Source organism: Perognathus longimembris, chromosome 23 (genome assembly GCF_023159225.1).
Source record: "Perognathus longimembris pacificus isolate PPM17 chromosome 23, ASM2315922v1, whole genome shotgun sequence".
In the NCBI taxonomy this organism is placed as follows: Eukaryota; Metazoa; Chordata; class Mammalia; order Rodentia; family Heteromyidae; genus Perognathus; species Perognathus longimembris.
In genome coordinates this window covers 15820369-15844119 of record NC_063183.1, presented here as the reverse complement: position 1 = coordinate 15844119, position 23751 = coordinate 15820369, and the positions used below count along the sequence as shown (strand labels likewise).

Genomic DNA, 23751 nt, shown 5'->3' with positions numbered 1-23751 from the left:
TAGGCCATATTCCCAGCCCCAGCTCCTTTTCTTTTTGAGGCGGGGTCTCACTGCATGGATCCCATCGGGCCTGGGATGGACGATGTTGCCCACCCTGATCTTGAACTCAAGGTCCTCTCACTTGAGCTTCCTGAGTGTTGGGACTATGTGGGATTCTAGGTGCGCCCTACCACACCCAGTTTACTGAATTGGAACTTCAGGGCTCAAACTCCTTTGACACACTTTATTGCTTGGAGGAGAAGGCTGAGGCTTGGCGGACTAGCTCTAGGGGACTGGGGAGAGGAGGTAAAAAGCGTCTAAGAGCCACCGCAGCCACGCCCACACCCACTCACATCCAGGGATAGGAGCTGGGGTCTTCCTTGCTAGCTAAGGTGGGCACAGGCCTGAACCCCACTCTGCCATAGCTCTGGGGTTGGGCATCAGACCTCAGGACACCACCCTACCTCTCTGCCCAGTAGATTCTCAAACTGAGTCCCAGGTCTGCTGAGATGCCCTCCCGTCCTCTGTGTCCCCACCCCCACCCCTGCAGGGGTACCAGGGCCCTAGGGTGCACTCAAGTGTGGTTCCATGGGCCTAGAAACCAGGCTACTGAGGAGAGTGGGTGCAGGCAAGCCTTATACTCCTTGTCCTCCGCCTCCCTTTCTGAAAACGAGGGGAACATCATCAAGTGAGTCTGTGTAGGTAAGGCTCGAGCGCAGGGCCCTCGTCCCCGGGGCCCTGTGATGGCTGCGACAAGTAGGCAGAGGAGGAAGTGTGCAGTTCCAGTCTTTATTGCTTCAGTGAAACTGATCCACCCAGTCCAGGAGTCCCAGAAACTAGCCCAGCGCCCCGAGTGCAGGCCGTGCCCTGCTGCTCTGTCCCCGGGGTAAAGGGTGACCACAGGCCCGCAGGGGGCCTCAGGGCCCAGAGGAGACAAATAGGAGGCCGAGGCTCGGCTGGGGGGTCCCCAAGAGTCAAGAGGAACCAGTGTGGAGACTGGAGGGGAGAGTTCTCCGGAGAGCGACAGACCAGGGTTCCAGAAGGATGGAAGATGGAGGATATGCCAGCAAGGGGCTCTCCACAGAGGGCCCGGGGAAGGGGGCCTTGCCTGCAGCCCCTGTGCCTGGCAGGGAGTAGGAAGAGGACACCAGTTCGAATGTAGGGGCCGAGATAACAGGCACCCATCAGAGAAGCCGCAGGGAGATGAGGGTAGCACTGATGGATCCCAGGAAGAACAGTCTGGAGACTGAGGGAGAAGAGCCTCTTCCGCCGGGGGCTGAGTTCCGGACGCTGGCAATCCACGCAGTGTAGTAGCTGACGTTGGTGTAAACGCCTGGCCTCTTGGGCAGGGCACACTCAGACCCCCAACTCACCACCCCTGCCTGCACCCAGACACCGATGTCACAGACCAACGGGCCTCCAGAGTCACCCTGTGGAGACGGGAGAGGGGAGGTAGAGGCTTCTGGGCTTCCGAGTGAGACAGACAGAGTTCCCCCACCTCTGCCACCTCCCTCCACATCTCTTTGGTACTGTCCTGCTCAGGGCTAGCAGGGAGATCAAACTGGAAGTTTCTAGAAGGGGTCTGGGAAAAAGAAGGGAGATACCTAGCTCATGGGGCAAGTAATGTGGTGTGCCCAATCTGTTCTCTAAAATAAAATATAAGCATCTGCCGTCTACCAGTGGAGCACGCCCGTCGTCGTAGCTACTCAGGAGGCTGAGATCTTAGGTGCATGGTTCAAAGCCAGACTGGGCAGAAAAAAAAGTGAGATTCTTATCACCAATTAATAAATTTTAAAAGCCAGAAGCGGACTGTGGCTCATGTGGTGGAGCACCCTCCCTGAGTGGAAAAAAAAGCAAGGGACTGAATTCAAGCCTCCATGCCAGCACCAAAAAACAAATAAATAAAAATAACCATCTGCTATAGCTGTGTGATTAAGAGCTAGCACTCAAAGGAGCATATCTGTGTTGTTGGTACTGCTGTTGCTTTTTTTTTTGTGTGTGTGTCAGTCATGGGGCTTGAACTCTGGGTCTTGGCACTGTCTCTGAGCTCTTCAGCTCAAAGCTAGCGCTCTACCACTTGAGCCACAGCGCCACTTCAGGTTTTCAGTGGTTAATTGGAGCAACTGGGCTGGTTTTGAGCTGGGATCCTCAGATCTCAGCCTCCTGAGTAGCTAGGATTACAGGCGTGAGCCACCTGCACCTGGCCTTTTTTTTTTTTTTTTCCTTAAATCTAAAATATCTCTTCTGTCTTTGAGATAACACAATAAAGAGGGATTATATGAGCAGGTGAGGAAGGAATAAACCACCCAGCTCAGTCTCAAACTGCTTCTTGTGGAAATGTGAGCAAAGGCTCTGAAGTTAATGTTGGAGGAATTTATTTATTTATTTGCCAGTCCTGGGCCTTGAACTCAGGGCCTGAGCACTGTCCTTGGCTTCTTTTTGCTCAAGGCTAGCACTCTGACAGTTGAGCCACAGCACCACCTCTGGCCATTTTCTATGTATGTGGTGCTGAGGAATTGAACCCAGGGCTTCATGTACACGAGGCAAGCACTCTTGCCACTAGGCCATATTTCCAGCCCATTGGAGGAAATTTTTAAGAAAGATTCTGGCCTCAAAGAGTAGAATTCAGAGTAGAATTTAAAATCCATGACAGAACTGAATGTTGGGGGTGGGATATGGCCTAGTAGCAAGAGTGCTTGCCTCATATACATGAAGCCCTGGGTTCAATTCCCCAGCACCACATATATAGAAAATGGCCAGAAGTGGCACTGTGGCTCAAGTGGCAGAGTGCTAGCCTTGAGCAAGAAGAAGCCAGGGACAGTGCTCAGGCCCTGAGTCCAAGGCCCAGGACTGGCCAAAAACAAAAACAAAAAAAAAGAACTGAATGTCCTGATTTTTTTTCTAAGGATGGAACCTAGGGCCATTCAAAAGGCCTAGGCAAGAGCTCTACCATGGAAACTTTTTTTTTTTTGTATTGACCCTTGTATGTAGTTGTGTAAAACATAAGAGAAAAATAAAATAATCCAGGGCTAGGAATGTAGCTTAGTAGTAGAGTGCTTGCCTACCATGTCTGAAGCCCTGGGTTCAATTCCTCAGACAAAAACAGAAAAGGCCAGAAGTGGCGCTGTGGCTCAAGTGGTAGAGTGCTAGCCTTGAGCAAAAGAAGCTCAAGGACAGTTCAAGCCCCAGGAGTGGCAAAAAAAAAAAAAAAAAAAAAGAATCCAGATATGGTGGCTCACTCTGTAATCCTAGCTACTCAGAAGGCTCAGATCTGGGGATGGAGGTTTAAAGCCAGGCCAGGAAGGGGATTCCATGAGACTCTTATCTTAAATAATTAACTAGCATACATCAAAAAAAAAGAAGAAGAAGAAGAAGAAGAAGAGGAAGAGGCAGGGGCTGGGGATATGGCCTAGTGGCAAGAGAGCTTACCTCATATACATGAGGCCCTGGGTTCAATTCCCCAGCACCACATATGCAGAAAACGGCCAGAAGTGGCGCTGTGGCTCAAGTGGTAGAGTGCTAGCCTTGAGCAAAAGGAAGCCAGGGACAGTGGTCAGGCTCTGAGTTCAAGGCCCAGGACTGGCCAAAAAAAAAAAAAAAAAAAGGCAAATGTGCAGCTGTGGTTCAAGAGGTAGATCACTACCCTTGGCTCAAAAGAGCTAAAAGGCACACTCGGGCCCTGAGTTCAAGCCCCAGGACCATCACAAAAAGAAAAAAAAAAGTCTTCTGTCCTGCGAGGTCCCCAGGGGGTGATAGGGAGTGGGAGGGACATCCTGTGGGCTGGGGGTGTTGGGGACACAGGGACATCGGGCCCAGCTTGCTCACATAGCAGGCGTCCTTCTGGCCTTCCTCAAAACCAGCACACAGCATGTCTCCCAGGATGATGGGCCCCTGGCTGGACACGGAGTTCTCCTGGTAGTAGGCCTCACAGGTTTGGGCGTCGATGAGCGGGAGCTCCAGCTCCTGAAGGGTGAAAGGGGCTGGGAGTCCTGAGGGAGAGGGAGAGCCCAGCTCAGAGAGGAGGATGTGGATGCTGCCTCCACGGATTTCACATTCATAAGCTTGCCCTAGCCAGGCGTGCATTGGTGTTGGTGGCCTGAGGGGCAGCACCCAGGCCCTGGGTTCCAGCCCCAGTAATGAAGGGTATGCACGTGTGTGCACACACATACATACACACTACACAATTTTTTTTTTAATGAAACCAGTGGCTCACGCCTGTAATCTTAGCTACTCAGGACGCTGAGATCTGAGGATCATGGTTCAAAGACAGTCTGGACAGGAAAATCCCTAAGAGTCTTATCTCTAAGCAAAAAGGGTAAAGTACTAGCCTTGAGAAGAAAAAAAAAAAGTTTGGGGACAGCACCTAGACCCTGAGTTCAAGCCCCAGGATCAGCACTAAATAAATAAATACCAAGAAAAATAAATAGAGGATCTGTACCTACTATCACTTAAGATGAGGTCATTTGGGCACAAATGGTACAGGCCTGTAATCCTAGGTACTAAGGAAGCTGAGATCTGAGAATCATGGTTCAAAGCTATCCTAGACAGACAAACCCAAGAGACTCATCTCCAATTAACCAGCACAAAAGCCAGAAGTGGAGTTGTGGCTCAAGTGGTAGAGTGCTAGTCTTGTGCAGAAAAAAGCTAAGTGAGAACATGAGACCGAGTTCAAGTCCCACCACAGGCACCAAGAGAGAGGAGAGGATGAAAAGCCTAGATTGACATGCAGGACAGGCTGGAGTCGAGGGAGAGGCTAAGGGAAGCTAGGAGAGACCACAGGCACCCTTCCTAGAGCCCCAGAGGGAAGCATGAGGCTGGAACAGCACCTTCATTCCAGGTTTCACACACACACACACACACACACACACACACACACACACACACACACTGAACTAGGAGCAAGCTCATTTCTGTGGCTCCAAGCCAGCCCTTTCTTTTGAGGTCACCTGTCATGAGCCCTAGAATGTTAGCACACAACACTAAGGAAGATAGAGGAGCTCCTGGTCCTGTTAGAAATGGCCTAAACACCTTGTGTCGACTCAGCACATCGGGCATTAAAGATCTCACATGCTACAGCAAGAAACCAGGACTCAGTGAGAATGGTGGAGGCCACTCAGCCAAGAATGGGCCCCTTGGGCTGGGGATATGGCCTAGTGGCTAGAGTGCCTGCCTCGTATTCATGAGGCCTTGGGTTCAATTCCCCAGCACCACATATGCAGAAAATGGCCAGAAGTGGCGCTGTGGCTCAAGTGGCAGAGTGCTAGCCTTGAGCAAAAAGAAGCCAGGGACAGTGCTCAGGCCCTGAGTCCAATGCCCAGGACTGGCCAAAAAAAAAAAAAAAAGAAAAAGAATGGTCCCCAGCAGACGTGAACGTGACCTGTGACCACCTGGGCACTCTCTGGCACAGCGGGAAGGACCTGGCCCAGGTTTCTGTGGACACCCTGTGGTGGCCATCCTTTGTGCATGGGCTTCAGAGTTGATCTGTTTAGGGGTGGGGGTAGCTGCCTCTGCTGAGTCTCCCACTTCCTGTACACCACCCCCAGCTCTGAGCATCCTTACTTTGATTCTGAGAGATGTGCCCCCAGCCGGTGACCCAACACATGATGCCAGGATCCAGAGGGTCTCCGGGTTTGGGGAGACAGACTGGAAGGATGAGGTTACTGAAGGAGACAGGTGAGGCCAGCCGCACCAGTGCAATGTCGCCCATTCTGTGTTCTGTATCTGAGTAGCTCGGGTGCCTGAAGATCTGCGCCACGTCTCGAAGCTCCCTCACCTCACCAGGCCCTGGGTAGGAGGAGATGGAGCCAAGCAGCACCATATAGGCAGATGGCGGCTGGTTCCTGAGGAACAGGAAGGCCAAAGGGGTCCTTTAAGCTATGCCAGGATCACATGGGTGTGAAGGAAAGACTATCATTATGCAGGGAGACCTGATGCACTACCCTGTATGTGATCACTGTTAAAAGCCAACATAAGCCGGGAGCCAGTGGCCCACACCTGTAATCCTAGTTACTCAGGAGGCTGAGATCTGAGGATCACAAATTCAAAACCAGCATGGGCAGGAAAGTCCAATTAACTACCAGAAAACTGGAAGTTACACTATGACTCAAAGTGGTAAAGCACTACCTTTGAGCAAAAGAGCTCAGGGACCATGCCCAGGCCCTGAGTTCAAGCCCCATGACTGACCAAAAAAAAAAAAGTCATCACTCTGTTATCTCCCATGGCTTTGATCAGCTGGAGGCATGGCTCAAATGCTAGAGCCCTAGCCTAGCTGGCACAAGGCCATGAGTTCAAGCTCAAGTATCACAAAAAGAAAAGACAAATCACCAACTGAAGACCTGTCACCTGTGCAAACACCTGTCTAATAATTAAAGGACTCAAGACTTTGGATTCTCAAAGGAGCACCAATTTGGGAGAAACCAATGGTTTCCAGAGAGTCCTTTCTTGGGAGTGAGTGAGCTGGACACTCTCATGTCCATTCCCCCTGCCCCCCCCCATGCTAGCCCAAGAACAGAGGCCATGATGAATAAAGAAGCAAGACACCATGCCAGAAGGGGACAGCCCTGCCTCATCTCCTGACAAAGTAGGCAGAGGTGAGGGTGTGATGGAAAGGAAAGCGAGTGCCAGGAAGGGCCTCATGCACCCTCAGAAGACACTCACTGGTTGAAGCAGTGGGCGGCTGTCAGCACCCAGTCTTCAGAAATCAGGGACCCTCCACACACATGCTCGTTGTTCTCCCTCAGGCTGACCTGCCAGGGCCACTGGCCTGGATTGGCATTCTGCCCCGACACAATGCGGTTCAACACCTGCGGACGCCCGCACACTGCAGAGAATCAGCACAATAGGGTTAGACACGGCCATGCGGCCCTCCCTGCCTCCCCAGACAGCCGTCACCTGCCACAGCCTCCGGGACCTGGACCAGGGCGAGGCTCTAGTGCCCGGGCTTCTACAGTACCAGCCCAAGGACTCAGCTCCAAGCAGTGAGGACAGAGAGCTCTCAAGTTCTCCTGGCTCCCTGGGCCCTCTTCTAGTTCCTGTCTCTCCTCCACATCATATCCTACCTGAATTCAGGTCTGTGCCATAGTCATTCTGGGGAAACGCGCTGTCTGGGAGAGTTGGGGGGCTCTCGCTCACTAGAAGGGCTCCAGGAAGGAGGGCAAGCAGGATGGCATGCAGGGCCAGCTCCATGATGCCCAGGTACACACTGTGGCTGCTTGGGAGGTCAGACTTTCAGTCTAGGAAGGAGGAAGGAGACTGTAACTGTGGCTGGGCTCCTGGGCTTGTCCTGGGTGGGGCTGAACCTCAACACCTGTCCTCCGGCCATGGGCGGAGCCACACTTGTGGGCACAGCAGCCCTGGCGTCCCCACATTCCTCTCGGTGTGGAGCTCTTGGCCCAGCTCTGGCGTGCTGGGGTCCCCCTCCCCCACCTGACCATGAAATCTCAGCACGCACAGCGCCCTCTTTTATAGGCTCAGGCACAATGCCTATAGGCACATTTTTATAGGTGCTTCACCAGGCTGAGGCTGCCACTCACCGCCAGTCCAGCAGGGGGCGCCAGCGGCCACCGCCGCCCGTCCAGCAGGGGGCGCCAGCGGCCATTGCCGCCCGTTCAGTAGGGGGCGCCGGCGGGCCCGGCCACAGCAGGACGCAGAGGGGGCGCCCGGCCTGGAGCCCTGGCCATGGGGACGCACGGATGGCCGCTGCTGCCTCTGCTGCTGTCGCTGCTGCTGTGTCGAGCGGGCCCTCTGAGGCCTGGTGCAGCCGGCCTGGGGGCGCCGGCGGGGGGCGGCCGAGCTCACTCTCCTCCTCCCCCAGGACCGCAGCAGGAGGGGGCGTCAGGTGAGGCCCGGAAGGCGCGGGGCTCGGCGCGGGGCCCTGGCGCGGGGCGCGGAGGCGTCACCTTGTCCTCTCCTCCGCTGCAGGTCCCATGGACACCAAGCTGCTCACCGGTAACCTCCGGGCCCTGGGGTTGGGGGTGTGGACCACGGGGTGGGTGCCGGCTCCCCTGCCCTCCATGATGGTGCCCGGGTGCAGGGGAGGCGGGTGAGGCCCCCAACACCTCAGGAGAGGCCTGGGGGAGAGGGAGGCTCTACCTCTTGCCCCTCGGTCCGTTTGTCCGTGTCCATCTGTCTGTCCTAGGCCCCTGTGGCCATCGGGAAGTCCAGCCGCTAATTGTAGGTGGAGAGGAGTCGGTGCTGGGGCGCTGGCCCTGGCAGGTCAGCCTGCGTCTGAAGAAAGACCACGAGTGCGGGGGAAGCCTGCTGAACCACCAGTGGGTGCTCACGGCTGCCCACTGCCTCAGGAGGTGAGCTGGGGGGAGAGGGGTGGTCACCCTGAACCCCATGTCCCCTGAGTGCACCTGGCACCTCCACTCTGCTTCCAGCTCTTCTGAGCTTCTTGCTGCCCTTCAAATACACTCAGACTTCCCCATGGCTCATGGAGTTCCCATTCTGTGTGTGAGTGTGTGTGTGTGTGTGTGTGTGTGTGTGTGTGTGTGTGTGTGTGTGTTAGTCCTGGGGCTTGAACTCAGGGCCTGGGTGCTGTCCCCAACTTCTTATGCTCAAGGCTATGGCTCTAGCTCTACTTCTGGCTTTTTCGTTGTTGTTGTTGTTGTTGTTAATTAGAGATAAAAGCCTCACCACTGTTTCTGCCCAGCACTGGCTCCCAACTGTGATCCTAAATTTCAGGCTCCCGAGTAGCTAGGATTATAGGTGTGAGCCACAAGCACCCAGCATTCCCATTCTTCTAGAAGGATAGACCTGAACATTTTTGTTCCTCCTCATTCCCCTTTTCCCTTCTCCCTCTCTACCCCTTCTTTCCCTCTTCCTTAATTTTTTACCAAAAGAGAGCCAGAATGGCTCAGTCCACATGGCGGGGTAAAGTAATCACTGGGCCCCAGTCTGGCCTGTGCAGCTCTCCAGGGCCGCTCTTTTCCTCCAGTGTCCCACAGTCACTCTCACCACTGCTACTTGGGGTGCCCAGGAGTCCCCAGAGGACTGGGTTCAATTTCTATATTAGGACAGCTCTACAAAGTGACAAGACCCCTGTAGACAGCCCCTATCCTGCAGACCCTCTTCCCCCACCCCACCCCACCCCCACCCCCCCGCCACCCTGGTCCTGCTGGAGGAGTTGAGTGCAGCCTGTCTGGTTTTTACAGAGACTCTTGGTAGTGGTGTCCAGGACCAGCAAGTGGTAGCAGCCCCACCCACCGTGGCACCTGAGGGAGGACATGGTATGGGAGGCTGGAAGGCCACCCTCCTGCCAGATAATGACTGCTTTCTCCTCCTCTCAGGTCCCTTGCTCCAAATACATGGACTGTCCAGTTTGGGGTGCTAACTTCCCGGCCATCTGGCTGGAACCTGAGGGCCTACAACTATCGGTATAGGGTGAGGAAGATCGTCATGAACCCCCATGCAGAAATGAAGCGCCATGACATCGCACTGGTGCGGCTAGCCTCCTCTGTCCCCTACAACAAGCACATCCAGCCCATCTGCATTCTGTCTTCCACCACCATGTTCCAGCACCGGCCTGACTGCTGGGTGACTGGCTGGGGCTGGATCCAAGAGAACCACAGTGAGGAAGGGCCCATGTGGGTGGGTGTGGGACCGGCTCTTGCCCCTGGGCCAGCCATGCCAGGCCCTGCAGCCCCTCCCTGGTCTCTGGCACTGCTGAGCCCCTCAATCCAGAAGCCTGTCCTCACCTGCTTCTCTCCTCTTCTCCCCCACAAACCCACACACTCACAGATCTGTGGTCACGGGCTCTGTGGCAACCCTTCCTCACCAAGCCTTCCCTCCTCCCGGCCCCTCCCTGCAGCCCTGAGAACCTCCATCCTCCAGATTCTCCTCCCCTGTGCGCTTCCCATGCAGGCAGTCCTGCAGGCAGAACTATGGGAACTATACTCTACTTACAGCAGTTTCTGGACATCATCCTTTCTTCGTCCATTCATGACTGGCTTGAATGAAGAGGTTGTGATTTTTTGTTTGTTTTGAGCACCTTTTTTCAATTTTTTTTCCTGGTGTGTGTGTGTGATGGTACTGGGGCTTAAAACCAGGGTGTAGGTGTTGTTCTTTAGCTTTTTTACTCAAGGCTGATGCTCAACCAGTTGAGCTACATCTTCCTTTGTGGCTTTTATGGCTGCTAATTAGAGATAAGAGACTTAACAGGGCTGGATTCTGGTGGTCACACCAGTAATCCTAGCTACTCAGGAGGCTGAGATCTGAGGATTGCAGTTCAAAGCCAGTCCAGGCAGGGAAGTAAGTGAGACTCTTTTTATCTCCAATTAACCACCAGGAAACCAGGAGTAGTGCTGTGACTCAAATTGGTTGAGCTCTAGCCTTGAGCAAAATAGCTCAGGACAGCAACCAGGCTCTAAGTAAAGAGAAAGAGAGCCTTACAAGCTTATTGTTCCCTAGGTGTCTTCAAACCTTGATCCTCAGATCTCAAGTAACTAGGATTATGGGTGTGACCCAGCTGTATTAGGCCTATGACAATTTATGTCCTTACACACTGTGTGAACTACAGGGAATTTTGTTTTAGGTGTCTTTGTCTGTTTTTGTCTTATCAGCACTCTGGGTTGAACCCGGAGCCTCATAATCCAGTATCTTCACCAAAATTTTAAAAAAAAAGAAAAGCTTAAGAGTTTTTGAAAAGATCAGAGGTTTGTCTAGGACATGGTATTTATTCAAGTTCAGTTAGAGATTAGAGGTTGATTAGCTAATCGTAGACCGCAGCAGCAGCCAACTCAGTTCTTTCCATTCTCCATTTACCCAGCACTGTACCCCATTATCAGAAAACGCAGAGGACATATAATAAGTTGCAGCAACACAAAGAACAAATGGCCACAAAAACACTGCAAACACTTTGGTAGCCAGGCACTGTAACCCACACCTGTAATCCCAGCGGAGGCCAGCTCAGGCTACACAGCAAGATCCCCTGTCAAAAAGTGGGGATGGGAGATTGAGAGGTGGCCCAAGTGTACTCTATCCAGTACTGCTCAAAAGAAAACAGAAATGTCAAAACAAAAACATCAGAAACCAGAAGGCCAATGCTACCACCTTTTACATTTAGCTGCATGGTGCCCTTTACCAGGGCTCCTTGCTTCTTTGTATGACTTTGAGTTTTTTCCTGCCTGGCGTCTCATCTCAGCCTGAAGGAACCCCTCCCCCATGTCCCTGCAGCCCCAGAGCATCCCCTCAGCCCCTTCCTATCGGGGCTTTGGGAACTTCACTGCCTGTCCACTCTTGGCCCTTCTGTGACATTGTGGGTCATGACTGTGTAGGGTGATCCCCACTGCCACTGGATAGGGTGTCTCATCCTTCTGGGGTAGGTGACTAATGCTGTGTTTTCTCTGCCCCACTCCTAGAACTCCTTCCACCATACCACCTCCGGGAAGTGCAGGTCACTATCCTGAACAACTCCAGGTGTAATGATCTGTACACCACACTAAATCTATTCCATATAATCCAAAGCGACATGCTCTGTGCAGGCACTGAGGATGGCAGTGTGGACACATGCAGAGTGAGTGTTCCTCCCCCCTGGGGAACCCATCCAGCCCCACCCTGAACCCATCCTTTCCCCTTTCTGAGGTCCACTCCTCCTGGGTCAGCCCTGTCATACATGGCAAAGGTAGAGAGGCTGAGGCTCTGTCCTCCAAGGAGAGGAGTAGGATTTGCACCCAGCTCCACAGCTGCCCTTTTCCTGCTGCCTCTTCACTGGCCTTGCCCCTCACCCCTGGCCTGCCTCACCCCTGCCTCTCCCCAGGGTGACTCAGGAGGACCCTTGGTCTGTGAGGAGAAAGGGCGGTGGTATCAGGTCGGAGTGGTGAGCTGGGGCATGGGCTGTGGTCGGCCCAGGAAGCCTGGTGTCTACACCAACGTCAGTCATCACTTCGACTGGATCCAGACTGTGATCCTCAGCGGCACGCCCAGGCCAGGACCCTCGCCCTTGCTGCTGCTCCTCACTCTCCCCTGGACTCCCCGGCTCTGGGGCTCAGCCTGAGCCCCCCCGAACCTGGAAGGTGCAAGTCTGGATCAGGTGCTGCCAACTCCCCAGCCATGGATCTGCCCAGTGTGGTGGGAAATGTGTTCTGTTTTCCTTTTGTTAATAAACTCATGCACATGAGCATATAAGCCAGTGCTTCCAGAAACTTCATCAGCTCCCTGTCGTCTTCTTGAAGACAGCCCTGGGTTCTCCCTGGACCCTGTCCTAGCTCCTAAACCTGGCCCTGGTTTTGGTTCAAACACGATTCCTTCCAATATGAGAGGTTATTTCCAAAAGGAAGGCTGTGGAGCTTTGGGGTGTCTGGGGCCTGGGAAGACCAGGCAAGGCTCAACATCTCCTTGATCTTCAACTTGTCAGCCTCTAGAAACTTGAATAATACACTTCTTTTCAAGCTAGCCTGAGCTCACTGACATAGGCACACTCTGAAGACCTTGCCCTGTGCGATAGCAAAGAGGCAAACATGACCCTCTCCCCCAAGTCCGATTGCTACTTAGATGTGCCATGACCAGAGCTGTGAAGGCCAGGCAGGGCATAAGTGGTGATGGGCAGCCAGCACTGGAGGGGACGTGAGAGGAGACCCACTGGCCCCAGTCCTCCACTGTCCCTGCCCTAATCTCCCTGCCCCACCCCCACCCCATAAGATTGCTCTGATTTGTCCACCCCAAGCCAAAAAGTGCACCGTTTCCCAAGATGAAGTCTGTTTCTGCTCAAGCTCAGGCAGAAGGTGGTACCAGTTTTGAGCCACTTCCTGTCTTAGCTTTGGGGCCTCTGGGTGGGCTCAGTGGGGCCAGGCCTGAGGTCTGGATCAAGGGTCTAGGGGTGCGTAGGAGGCTGGCTGGTCCAGGCTGAACTGGGATTACCAGACTGAACAATAGGGCTCAGAAGCCCAAGTGCCCAAGTGCAGGACCAGGAAGCAGGATCAGGTTCAGAGATGACCTGCCAAGGATCCTCCGGAGGTCCAGGTCCGCCACAGCCTCCCCCTCCCTGCCCAGCTCCTGGTGTCCTTTCCTGCCACCTCCAAAGTACTGTTCAAAGCATCTTTGTTTGAGACTGCTTAGGTGAAGCCACAACCCCGCCTCAGCTGCGTTAATTATCCCCTGGCTGGGCCTCCGCCCCTCTGCCCTTTAAGCCCCCAGGTCCTCCCCGGCCCCCAGTCAGCAGACAGGGCACCAGGCCGTGAGGGTGAGAGCAGGGTCAGAGCCCACCAGGGCGGGACAGGACAGGGCAGCCGTTAGGTAATGGAATTGAAGGACAGGAGGATGAAATTCTAAGACAATTCTCAGACACACCTGGCTACAGATGCCCACCTGGGCCTGGGCAGGGTAAAGGTGTAGAGGCTGGGTGACAGAGACAGGTCCAGAACCAAGCAGAGGCTGCTGAAGGCAGAGGGAACGGCCATACAGGCGGAGAGTGCGGTGAAGTGTACCCAGGACTAGGATGTTCTTCTTTGCTCCCCACCGACTTCAGACCAGAGTCCAAGCCCTGGGCAGTGCAGCCTTTACCCAGACCAGCCCTGAAGATAGGATGAGGGGGGCTCCCAGCCTCTGGGTCCTGCTCCTGCTGGGTAAGTGGAGGAGGGAGGGCGCTGGGCTCTGGCCTCACCCCTCTCAGGGCCTTGCAGCTGAGACACCCTGGCATGTCCTTTTCCTTTTATTTTTTTTATTTTGTGTTGGTCCTGGGGCTTGAACTTAGGAACTCTCCCAGAGCTTTTTTAGTCAAGGATAGCAGTCTACCACCTAAACCACGGCTCCACTCCCAGATTCTTAGTGGATAATTAGAGATTCAAATCTCAGGGACTTTCCTGCTCAGGCTGGCTTTTGAATCTTGCTCCTCAGATCTCAGCCTCCTGAGTAGGGAGGATTACAGGTGAGGGCCACCAGTGCCCAGCCCTAGCTTGTTCTAAGTTAACTCAAAGGATCAAGTCCTCTCTGACATCCTAAATAAATCCTACATGGAGCCCAAGTCCCACCCCACCATGCCCAGTGCTCTACGTTGGCTTAAATCAGGAGACAGATTACTCCTAAACCAGCCTCTACAGCTCAGCCCCGAGTACTACTATCTGACCCTGCTTGTTATCTGACACCAGATCCCTAATCCAGTTCCTCCTCTGCTTCCTCCTGCAGTGGCTGCGGGGGTGCGGGAATCAGCAGGTAAGAAAGCCTCAGAGCCTGCCCCTCCTGAACCCTGAGCCTGTCTTCCCACCCCCACCCACCTCCCAGGCCTTGTCCCTCATCCACACTTGCTGTCTTTGTCCTCTTGCAGGCTGTGGGCAGCCCCAAGTGTCCAGTCGAATCGTGGGGGGCCGAGATGCCCGTGATGGAGAGTGGCCGTGGCAGGCCAGCATTCAGCACCGTGGGGTCCATGTGTGCGGGGGGTCACTCATTGCACCCCAATGGGTGCTAACGGCAGCGCACTGCTTCCCCAGGTCAGCCCCCACATCCCCAAGCCCACACAGGGAAAGCAAGGCCCAAGGAAGAACTGGGGGAGGCCTGGGCAGTATGAGCTCCCAGTGGCCTGGTTCCTTTCCCTCTCTGCCTAGTAGCCCCAACTCCTTTCTGCAGACGGGTGCTGCCATCTGAGTACCAGGTGCGCCTGGGGGCTCTGAGCCTGGGCCTCCCATCACCCCACACTACCTTGGCACCCGTGCGCCGCGTGCTGCTGCCCCCGGACTTCTCCGAGGATGAGGCCCGAGGTGACCTGGCACTAGTGAAGCTCCGTCGCCCTGTGCCCCTGAGTGCCCACATCCAGCCTGTGTGCTTGCCCCCACCCGGCTCCCACCCACCTCACCGCGCACCTTGCTGGGTGACTGGCTGGGGCAGCCTCCAGCCAGGAGGTGAGATGCAACGGGGAGGGCAATGGGGATGCCCCTGCTTCCTCCATCTGACTGGGGATCCTCCTTCGCAGCCTCAACCAGGGCCCAGACTCACTTTTGAGGTCTCCAACCTCCTCACAGCTGGCCTTGAGTCCTCTGCCTGGCAGAGGGGCGCTCAGGACTTCTGCTGCACCTGGCTGTGGGCTTCGGCCCCCTCCTCACTCTCATCCCCTCTCCCAGTGCCTCTCCCAGACTGGCGCCCTCTGCAAGGAGTGCGGGTGCCGCTGCTGGATTCCAGGGCCTGCGACCGGCTTTACCACGTGGGTGCTGCCGTGCCCCAGGCTGAGCGCATAGTCCTGCCGGGCAACCTGTGTGCTGGCTACCTCCAGGGCCACAAGGATGCCTGCCAGGTGTGTGTCCCTCACATCTCGCTCTAAATTCCACATCCCTGTGTTACCTCCCTAGAACCCAGGGCAGGAGATCAAATCTCCAGTGTGAGGTCTGGGGGAGCTGCCTAGAAGATGGGCAGAGGGGCTGGTATCAAAACTTGCCTTTCTCCTGCAGGGTGACTCTGGGGGACCCCTGACCTGCATGCAATCTGGACGCTGGGTCTTGGTGGGTGTGGTGAGCTGGGGCAAGGGTTGTGCCCTGCCCAACCGACCAGGTGTGTATACCAACGTGGCCAAGTACAGCCAGTGGATTCAGGCCCGCCTCAGCCTGTGATGTGTGATGGCCCCGTGGTGCTCTGCTGCATGGAGCCAGTCATTCTGGTCCTCAGCCTCCTGGCCTGTCTAGACACATGCACACCCCCCACCAGCCCTTTCTGATTTGAGGCTGACATGCTCAGGGCCCCCCCCAGCTACCCATCTGTCCATCCTCTGCCTCCAATCCTTCATGGGGTTCAATGAGTCTCTACCACCATCATTCAGGGATCTTGCACGTGTCACTCAGCTTACACTTCCTCCCTCCCCTCCTGGCTCCTGTGAACCCTCCTCTGGCCTGGGATGGGACCAGGACACCCAGAGATGGGCAACCCAGCTGGTGGCTCATCTGGTCTATGGGACCCTCATTTCCTGGAGGAAGTCAGAGTAGAAACAGGTGAGGGAATCTCCATTGCTGGCTGTGGAGGGACCAGGACCTGTGGGGAGCTACCAGGGGCTGGTAGCTGCCCCTGGCTGGCCACATCCTTAGACTTACGACTAGAAAGCCAGCTCTGCCAACATGTTGGAGCTTGGTGGTAAATTCTTTCCCAGCCCCAGAAAAGAACCCTATTTCAGCCTGGAGAGACCTGCTGAGCCCCTTCTGCTTTCCCTACCCATGGTTTCTCATCCACACAGTTGTGATTTAATAAATTTGTGTTTCAAACTGCTACTTTCATGGCAGTTTATTATACAGCAATAAAAGCTACTATCGAGCCAGGTGTGGTGATTTTTGCCTGTAAACCCAGCACTTGGATGGCTGAGGTAAGATGAGAGAATTCTATGCTAGCCTGGTGACAAAGTGAACCCCCGTCTCAAACAAAACACTCCTAATATAGATTTTGCAGCACTGAGGCTGGGTGTCCTGGGGGAGGGGTGGCCATCTCGCTGCATTTGAGGAGGCTCAGGACCCTGCAGACCTGACATGTCATACCCTGGTGACATCACAACCTAGGTAGACCTAGGCAGGTCAAGAGCCCCTGGGAGGCCCAGCCACAGGGCCTCTGTCCTGCTGTTTGTGGACACCATCCACTCCCAGGGGGGACCTAGATCCCAGACCCAACCCTCTCCAACCCTCCAGCACCTCTTCCTGCCTGGGACCTGGCATTCTCTCTCCTCCCACTATGCCTTTGTCCCTGAGCCCAGGATACTCTCCTAATAGATAAGAGTCAGTTTCTTTAACTGACTTGGACTGGGGCTTTAACTCAGGGCCTTAGCTTTTTTGCTCAAGGCTGATGCTCTATCTTTTGAGCCCATGGCTCCACTTCTAGCTTTTTGGTGGTAAACTAGAGATAAGAATCTTACAGACTTCTCTGCTTGGACTGGCTTTGAACTGCTATCCTCAGATCTCGGCCTCCTGAGTAGCTAAGATTACACACATGAGCCATTGGGGCCTAGTTATAAAAGTCACTAGAGCTACAGGATCAAGAAAGTGAACAAAACCTGGACAATTCAAAGCTTGTCCTTTGAAGCTGATGAATGATCCCGAGAAAATAATGGAGGAACCTCAGAGGCAGAGCTGCTCCCAGGCCCCACTCAGGCCTAAGCCTCTTTCCCCCCTTGGGAAGGTCACTGCTGAGTCTAGCCACTTCATGCAGTGGCAGAGCTCAAGACCATTCCCTATGCCTCCAGGCCAAGGAGAGTGCACTCAGCACTGAAGCTGGTCTGCCCTCAGGGAATCATTGGGGACCAGGGTACCTTGAATAGGGCATGGTGGTGGCAGGTCAGCCTGCAGAAGATCACAGGCTCATCTATGATGATGCTGGCTGCTCAGGGTTTCATTCTGTGAGTGGACCCCACATGACCTTCCTTCTGGAAGTCCCCCCACCCCCAAAGGATAACACATGAGATGACATCAAGAGGAGATCAAGCCAGAGGCCTTGGGCCTGCTATGAGTCACACCCATGCCTAGCCTAAGAGGGCTTCTGAGACTTGAGTCCCTCTGGGGAGGATGGCAGGAAGAAGCCCTGAGTGTTCCTGGTCAGGCCCACCCTTAGTGGAAATCACATGGTAGGGATGGGCAGAGCGAGAAGAGACCCCCAAGTCATACCTGAGGCCAGTCACAGCTGTCAAGATAGTAGACTAGGATTCAAACCCAGCTGTCTGCTTCTAGGATCAGCTGTGAGAACCCCTTACTCTCACCACTACCTCCTACCCCAATAGTGTGGTCTCCCATGCTGTCCTTACCTGAGTTGCAGCCCATGGTGCTGGCAGCAGTTCTTCCTAGTCCTGGCAGATGTGTCCCATCTGCTAGTGAGGCCAGCCTGGGGGCAGGGGGACATGGCCTGCTGAAGCTGAACTCCCTCAGTCACATCTTGCCCACTGGCCTGGTAACAGCTTTATACCCTTTCCTGTGACCTGAAAGGCTGAGATGGAGGGGGAAAACCAGGCCCAATGAAGGATGTCATAGGGGAAGAGACATAAGGGGCTTAAGACCCAAGGCTTTCACTCCAAAAATGGCCAGTAACTTGTTATACCTTTGGAAGCAGGTACTGAGTGCTAATGCATGGCATGTCAAGACCCCTTATCCCCATCTTAGAATGAAGAATTTCTGGGTGAAGCTAACTTCCCAAAGCTACTACAGATGAGAAAAGTGAGCCCAGACATTGCTTCCTCACTAGCTCCAGGCAATAAACACAACCAGGATATAATAGTGCAGAAAGGTTTATTGCTTCTACCAAGTATGAAGATGCTGGGGATCTTTCCCTTAGCTGTGTGGCTCTGCACAAAGGAAATTTCATTGAGGAAACATTCACACTGGAAAGACTTATCGAGAGAGAGAGAGACACACACACACACACACACACGCAGGCAGGCAGGCAGGCCAGTTCCTGAACACACATTTTGAAATAATACATCTCACATGGCATACTATAAATGTCAGATGGTAGCTGAGGAGAATGGCAAACTACTTGCCTAGTCAACTTACTGGCCACAAAGCCTCCTTGGACTGGATTGGTCAACCCCCAAATCCAAGCCTAAAGGAGGAGGAGATTCTTCCACTACAGCAGCCAGAAGGTCCAAAACTATACACCTGTCACTGGCTCAGGCATGAGAGGTTCCCTCAGCTTCTGTTTGCACACAAAATCATGGAATTTGTAATCTATGCATGTGACCTTCCAGGTATCTCTCTAGAGTCTCACAAGGGGGAAGTTTTAGCAAGGATTTTTTTCAGTGTGATAAGAAAAAAGTAGGGAGAGATTAAAAGAGAAATGTTTTGTACTCCTTACAGGACAAGGCTCCTATCTATGGCGATTATACTATCTTGGGGATGGGGAAAACAGTCCTGGGGCCAAACTCTGGGCCTGTGTCCTGGCCCTGAATTCTTTTGTTCAAGGCCTCTTAGAGCTCTACTACTAGAGTCATAGCTCCACCTGGCTTTTTGTTGGTTAACTGGAGATAAGTCTCTTGAAGGTAACAAGGCTGACAAGAAATGTACTTATTACCTTTCATATGTAACTGAAATCCCTCTGTACATCACCTTTACAATAAAAAAAAAAAAGTCATGGGCTGCCTAGGATTACAGACCTGAGCTATCATTACCTGGCTTAGCCTTTACACTTTTTGAGCTGGGAAAAAAATCCATAGCCATGAAGTCTAGCAACCCCTAATCATAACTTTGGTTCTGAGTGGCTAAGAGGGGTGGCTGTATATTTATATGGAGAGGTGATCGGGGCCTACCCAAATCAGGAGAAACAGATTTTCAGTTCTTCCATTTGTCAGACATGTCCTCAGAGAACTCAGATATAGATTTCCCCTCCCGCCTTTCAAATTTCAGTACTGGGGTTTTAACTCTGGATCTTACACTTACTAAATAGGCCCTCTACTACTTGAGCCAAGCCCTCAGTTCTGCTTTTCACTGGTTGCTTTTTCTTTTTTGGTACTGGGGATCAAACACAGGATGTTGCACTTGCTACGCGGGGACTTTGCCACTGAGCTACATACCAGCCCCACGTGATTATTTTCGAAACACTCTCAGCTGACTTTTCTGCTCGGGATCTCAGGCGTGAGGCCCTAGCAGCCGGCTTAGACGATCTCCTTATGTCTCCCTGTTGTTGTGCCCCTGGGAAGGGGCAGGCCGCTTGGACTTCTGTTTTCACTTCCTGGGTCTAAAATCTGAGTCTGGCCCTTTTAATATTTACTAATTTTATTTTCCACCCCACTTTCCCAAGATGGCCACTGGGTCTGACGATCCACACGCGTTTTTTCCTCCCCCTCATCAAGACCACACCCTCGAGCCTCGCCGACGCCCCTCGCTCGGCGTCGGCGTCCCGGTCCCCGGAAAGACCTGAGAAACCGCGGCGGAGGCTGCGCCTCACGGCTTCCCAACACCGCCCGCACCTCCTCCGCACCGCCCGCCCGCAATCCGCGCCCCGCCCGCTGGCGTCCACCGCCTTTCCGCTCCCCTTCGACGCGACCCGCGGCTCCTCCGCCCCGGCTCCCGTCCTGCCTGCGGCTACTCCGCCCCGGTTCCCGTCCCGCCCGCGGCTTGTCCACGCCCCTCCGCCCTACTTCCTAGTCGCCCGGGCAACAAGATGGCTGCTACCCTGCCCGCGGCGCGAGCCACTTCCGTATTACCTAAAATGGTGGGGCCGCTGTGGGCGGGGCCGAGCGCAGGGCATGCTGGGCCGCGCGCGGGTTGCTGGTTAGGGGCGGAGCAAGGCCGCGCCGGCGCGTCGAGGCAGAAGCAGCCGCCGGGATGGTGAGCGGGCGCGGGGGGAGGGGCGGCCCGGCCGGGCTGGGGGGCGGCGGGGGTAGTGGGCCGCGCGGGGGGGCCGGTGGCCGGGCGCTGACGCTGCCTGCTGCCCCCCAGGATGTGTTCCTCATGATCCGGCGCCACAAGACCACCATCTTCACGGACGCCAAGGAGTCGAGCACCGTGTTCGAGCTGAAGCGCATCGTCGAGGGCATCCTCAAGCGGCCACCGGACGAGCAGCGGCTCTACAAGGTGTGGCACGCGGGGGGGGGGGGGAAGGCGTCGGTTGTGCGCGTGGGCATGGAGCAGGGGCACTGGCGGGGGTCCCCAATCGCCCCTAGGGCCCCGCGGCATCGGACCGCCGCGCCCCGCTGGCTCACCGGGCCTTGGATACATGCATACCGAGGCTCAGGCACGGTGGTCTTATCCAGCCAAAGGTCTTGGCAGAGTCCGCTTAATATTCTTTTTAATCTCCGGTCCTGTTGCGATCACGCTGCTCGGGGTGGGACTTGGTCAATGCCGACAGAGAGACAATGTGTCTAGATGGGTCAGGCAGGCCCACAAGAGCTTTTTCGAGCTACAACTGTGTTGTTACCTGCCTGTTTTCCTGCTTTAGTTCTGGAAACCGCCCGTTTCCTTTCAAACCAACTGCGGTTTTTAGGAAGGGTCGCGGAGAGATGGGGCCCTCATCGGGGAATCAAGTGCATCAACCCTCAATTCTGGTTCCCAGAAGCATGAGATCACCTGAGTGAGCTGATCTGATTCTGCCTGGGAATTAGGGGGGCTGACCTTTTTGCTTTATGTGTGAAGGGCTTTCCTCGCTGAAATCAGCTAGGGTTCCCTTATAACATGTGCTATGTGCCTCCCTAGTCATTGAAACCCGACAAAGTTGAGAAGTCAGGAATTCCTATTTTAAGGTTATGAAAACTTAACATCAAAAAGTTCAACTTAGTCTGGCACAATGGCCCTTGCAGTAGAACCTTGATGCTTGAGAGGCTGAGGCAGAAGCATCTCAAGCTCAAGGCTGGCCTGGTACTTAAGACATTGTCTTAAGGAGATATTTATCAAGTTTTACTTCTCTTTAAACTAGGCCGGTGGCTCCAAATTAGACTTGTTTGTAGACTTGTAAACACCAGATTTCCTTCTCTGTGTGATTCTGGTTTGAAAATTCTTGGGTATAGTGGTGGAATCTCTATTTTATGTTCTTTGGGGTTGTAGTGAGCCATACTTAGGGATGTGTGTCTTTCCTCTGACTTGCCATAGAAGTTGTTGGCTAGAGGTCTGTGGGGTATATCCCTCAGACCTTGGACCCCTTCCAGACTCAAAAATTTTTCTCCTCAGGATGACCAGCTTCTAGATGATGGGAAGACACTGGGCGAATGTGGCTTCACCAGCCAGACAGCACGGCCACAGGCCCCAGCCACAGTGGGGCTAGCCTTCAGGGCAGGTAAGAGGGCTGAGCTGGATGGCATCTGCAGTCTGATAACAGCTATAGTCCCAATATCAGCTCAGATTTTTTCTGTGCTTGATCCTGCACTATCCATGTTACTTTCTGTGTCTTAGCTAATCCTCTCAAAGTTCTAGACCACCAGTATTTGCATTAGTTCTTATTTAGAAGATGAGGATGCTCAGGCAGTCCCATGGAGCTTGCTAGGCTTTGAAGCAGCTTCTGGAGCCAGTTTGCATGGGAGGTCTAAGCAGTGCATCTCTGAGACTGGGACTATGCCCAGTTTAAAGAATAACTTAATCTTAACTCCAGGATCAGATCCAAAGCAAGCTTGTGATCTAATCCATTCTGCCCCAGCCCTGCCCAAGCTTTAGAAACTTGAAAAGGTAAAGAGTGGCTTATTTTCTTGTTCCCAAGAAAAAGGGAGCTGGAGATTTTTGGAGTTCTTTGCCTTTGAGAACAGGACCATAGGCCTTCATTTTCACTGCTTTGGACCTCCTGTAGCCTAAGTTTATAAAGAATTGCTTACTGTAGCTAAGTATATGAAGAAAATATCCTAGGAATCCTGTACCAGTGGCTCACTCTTGTAATCCTATTGATAGGAAGCTGGGATCTGAGAATGTTAGTTCAAAGCCACACCATGCAGGGAAGTTGATGAATCTTCAGTTAACCACCAAAAAGGCCAGAAATAGAGCTTAGACGTAAAGTGGTACAACTAGCCTTGAGCACAAAAACTCAGGGTCAATACAGGTCCTGAGTTCTAACTCCAGGAAAGGCATAAATGTCCCAAGTGTCTTTTGAGCCTGATGAAGAGTCTGGAAGGTAGGAGAGAAAGTGTTTTCATTTCTTCACTGGAACAAGGGTGGAAATTGGAGCCACTGTTCCAAGTGTGGAAAGCAGACAAGCTTATTGTGTTAAGTGTTCATGAGATGTAGTGCCCACGTAAGTTGATACAGAATGTGTACTGGCCTCAGAGGAAGGGGTTAAGTTAAACCTCAAGAGCCCAGATTAGCCAACTTGAGTGCAGAAACTGAGCCAGTACCTTAAGCATCAGACATAATGGGAAGGGCAGGGAGTTAAGATTCCATCCTGTCTTTTGGGAAGGTAACCTTTAGAAGGTGTTTTACTTGCTAAAGATGTGAAAGCAAAAAGCAAACTTTCTGCGTTAAAACAGTAATGGTGGCTTAAAGACAAAGCAGGTAAATAGAGCATTACAGCCTTAGGCTGGCTTTTTGATAAGCTGTGCAAGAAAAGATAAAGATATGGATAAGCCGGTGCTGGTAGCTCTAGCTACTCTGGAGGATTTGAAGCCAGCACAAGCATAAAATTTTTGTCCATAGGACTTATCTCCTGTAGACTACTCAGAAAAAGCTGAAGTGGGACTATGGCTCTAGTAGCAGATGCTAGCCTTGAGCAAAAGCAGCTTAGGTACAGCGCCCAGGCCCTGAGTTCAAGCCCCAGGAAAGACAAACAAATGGGGATGAAAGCCTCCAAAATAGCCACTTGCTTGGGGTCAAGGGTGGGGATACTGAAAGGGTGGTTGGGCTGTGCCTATAGGGATAACATTTACGCACCAAGACATTTTAAGTCAGCCTATCAGAGGTGAGGAAGTCAGGGCTGAAAGACAGATTTGCATTCCACACAAGTGGGCAGCAGGCAGGGCACCAATTCCAGCTACCCTTCCAAACAGATGAAGCCTTTGAGGCCCTGCGCATCGAGCCCTTCTCCAGCCCACCAGAGCTTCCAGATGTGATGAAGCCCCAGGATTCCGGAGGCAGCGCCAATGAACAAGCTGTGCAGTGAGGGCCCCAGGCATGTCCCCAGAGGCCCATTCCCCCACCCCCAATAAAAGAGATTTGGGTGTCTGCCTGACTGCTGCCTCTTTCTCTATACTCGCCTTAGTCCAGACATCATCTTTGGAACCTTATTTACCTACCCCTCAAAGGTACCCTGGGGTCCTGGTCTGCCCTGAGGGCCAGCAGTTGCCATTCAAGGCAGTTCTCCAGGTATTCTAGGTTAGAAGTCAGCATGGTGCCAGTGCCTTGGTTGTTGTGAAGGAGCCAAAGTATGGAGGTGGTAGTCATTTGGTAGCTCCTCTTCACACCAAAATTGTCAAGTGCT

The 23751-nt window shown here is 53.5% G+C and overlaps 4 protein-coding genes across 4 annotated transcripts; 3 read left to right on the top strand and 1 right to left on the bottom strand.

Moving 5' to 3' along the window:
* Positions 1-1163: 1163 nt before the first annotated feature.
* On the bottom strand, positions 1164-7164 carry LOC125341093 (serine protease 27-like). The gene is made up of 5 exons (XM_048333115.1): positions 7038-7164; positions 6637-6799; positions 5539-5819; positions 3805-3968; positions 1164-1409 (listed from the first exon to the last, which is right to left on the bottom strand). Exons 1-5 carry the CDS (start codon positions 7162-7164, stop codon positions 1164-1166), a joined length of 981 nt encoding a protein of 326 aa, XP_048189072.1.
* A 492-nt stretch (positions 7165-7656) lies between these two features.
* LOC125341092 (serine protease 41-like) lies at positions 7657-12096 on the top strand. Its single transcript, XM_048333114.1, has 6 exons — positions 7657-7816; positions 7900-7926; positions 8117-8282; positions 9270-9550; positions 11340-11494; positions 11738-12096. Exons 1-6 carry the CDS (start codon positions 7657-7659, stop codon positions 11972-11974), a joined length of 1026 nt encoding a protein of 341 aa, XP_048189071.1. The 3' UTR covers positions 11975-12096.
* Positions 12097-13414: 1318 nt separating this feature from the next.
* Positions 13415-15603, top strand: LOC125341091 (serine protease 33-like). The gene is made up of 6 exons (XM_048333113.1): positions 13415-13541; positions 14101-14127; positions 14240-14402; positions 14539-14810; positions 15030-15199; positions 15354-15603. The coding sequence occupies exons 1-6, from the start codon at positions 13415-13417 to the stop codon at positions 15510-15512; spliced, it is 918 nt and encodes a 305-aa protein (XP_048189070.1). The 3' UTR covers positions 15513-15603.
* A 4478-nt stretch (positions 15604-20081) lies between these two features.
* On the top strand, positions 20082-23502 carry Elob (elongin B). Its single transcript, XM_048333015.1, has 4 exons — positions 20082-20189; positions 20301-20435; positions 21525-21630; positions 23321-23502. Exons 1-4 carry the CDS (start codon positions 20187-20189, stop codon positions 23431-23433), a joined length of 357 nt encoding a protein of 118 aa, XP_048188972.1. The 5' UTR covers positions 20082-20186; the 3' UTR covers positions 23434-23502.
* Positions 23503-23751: the final 249 nt, after the last annotated feature.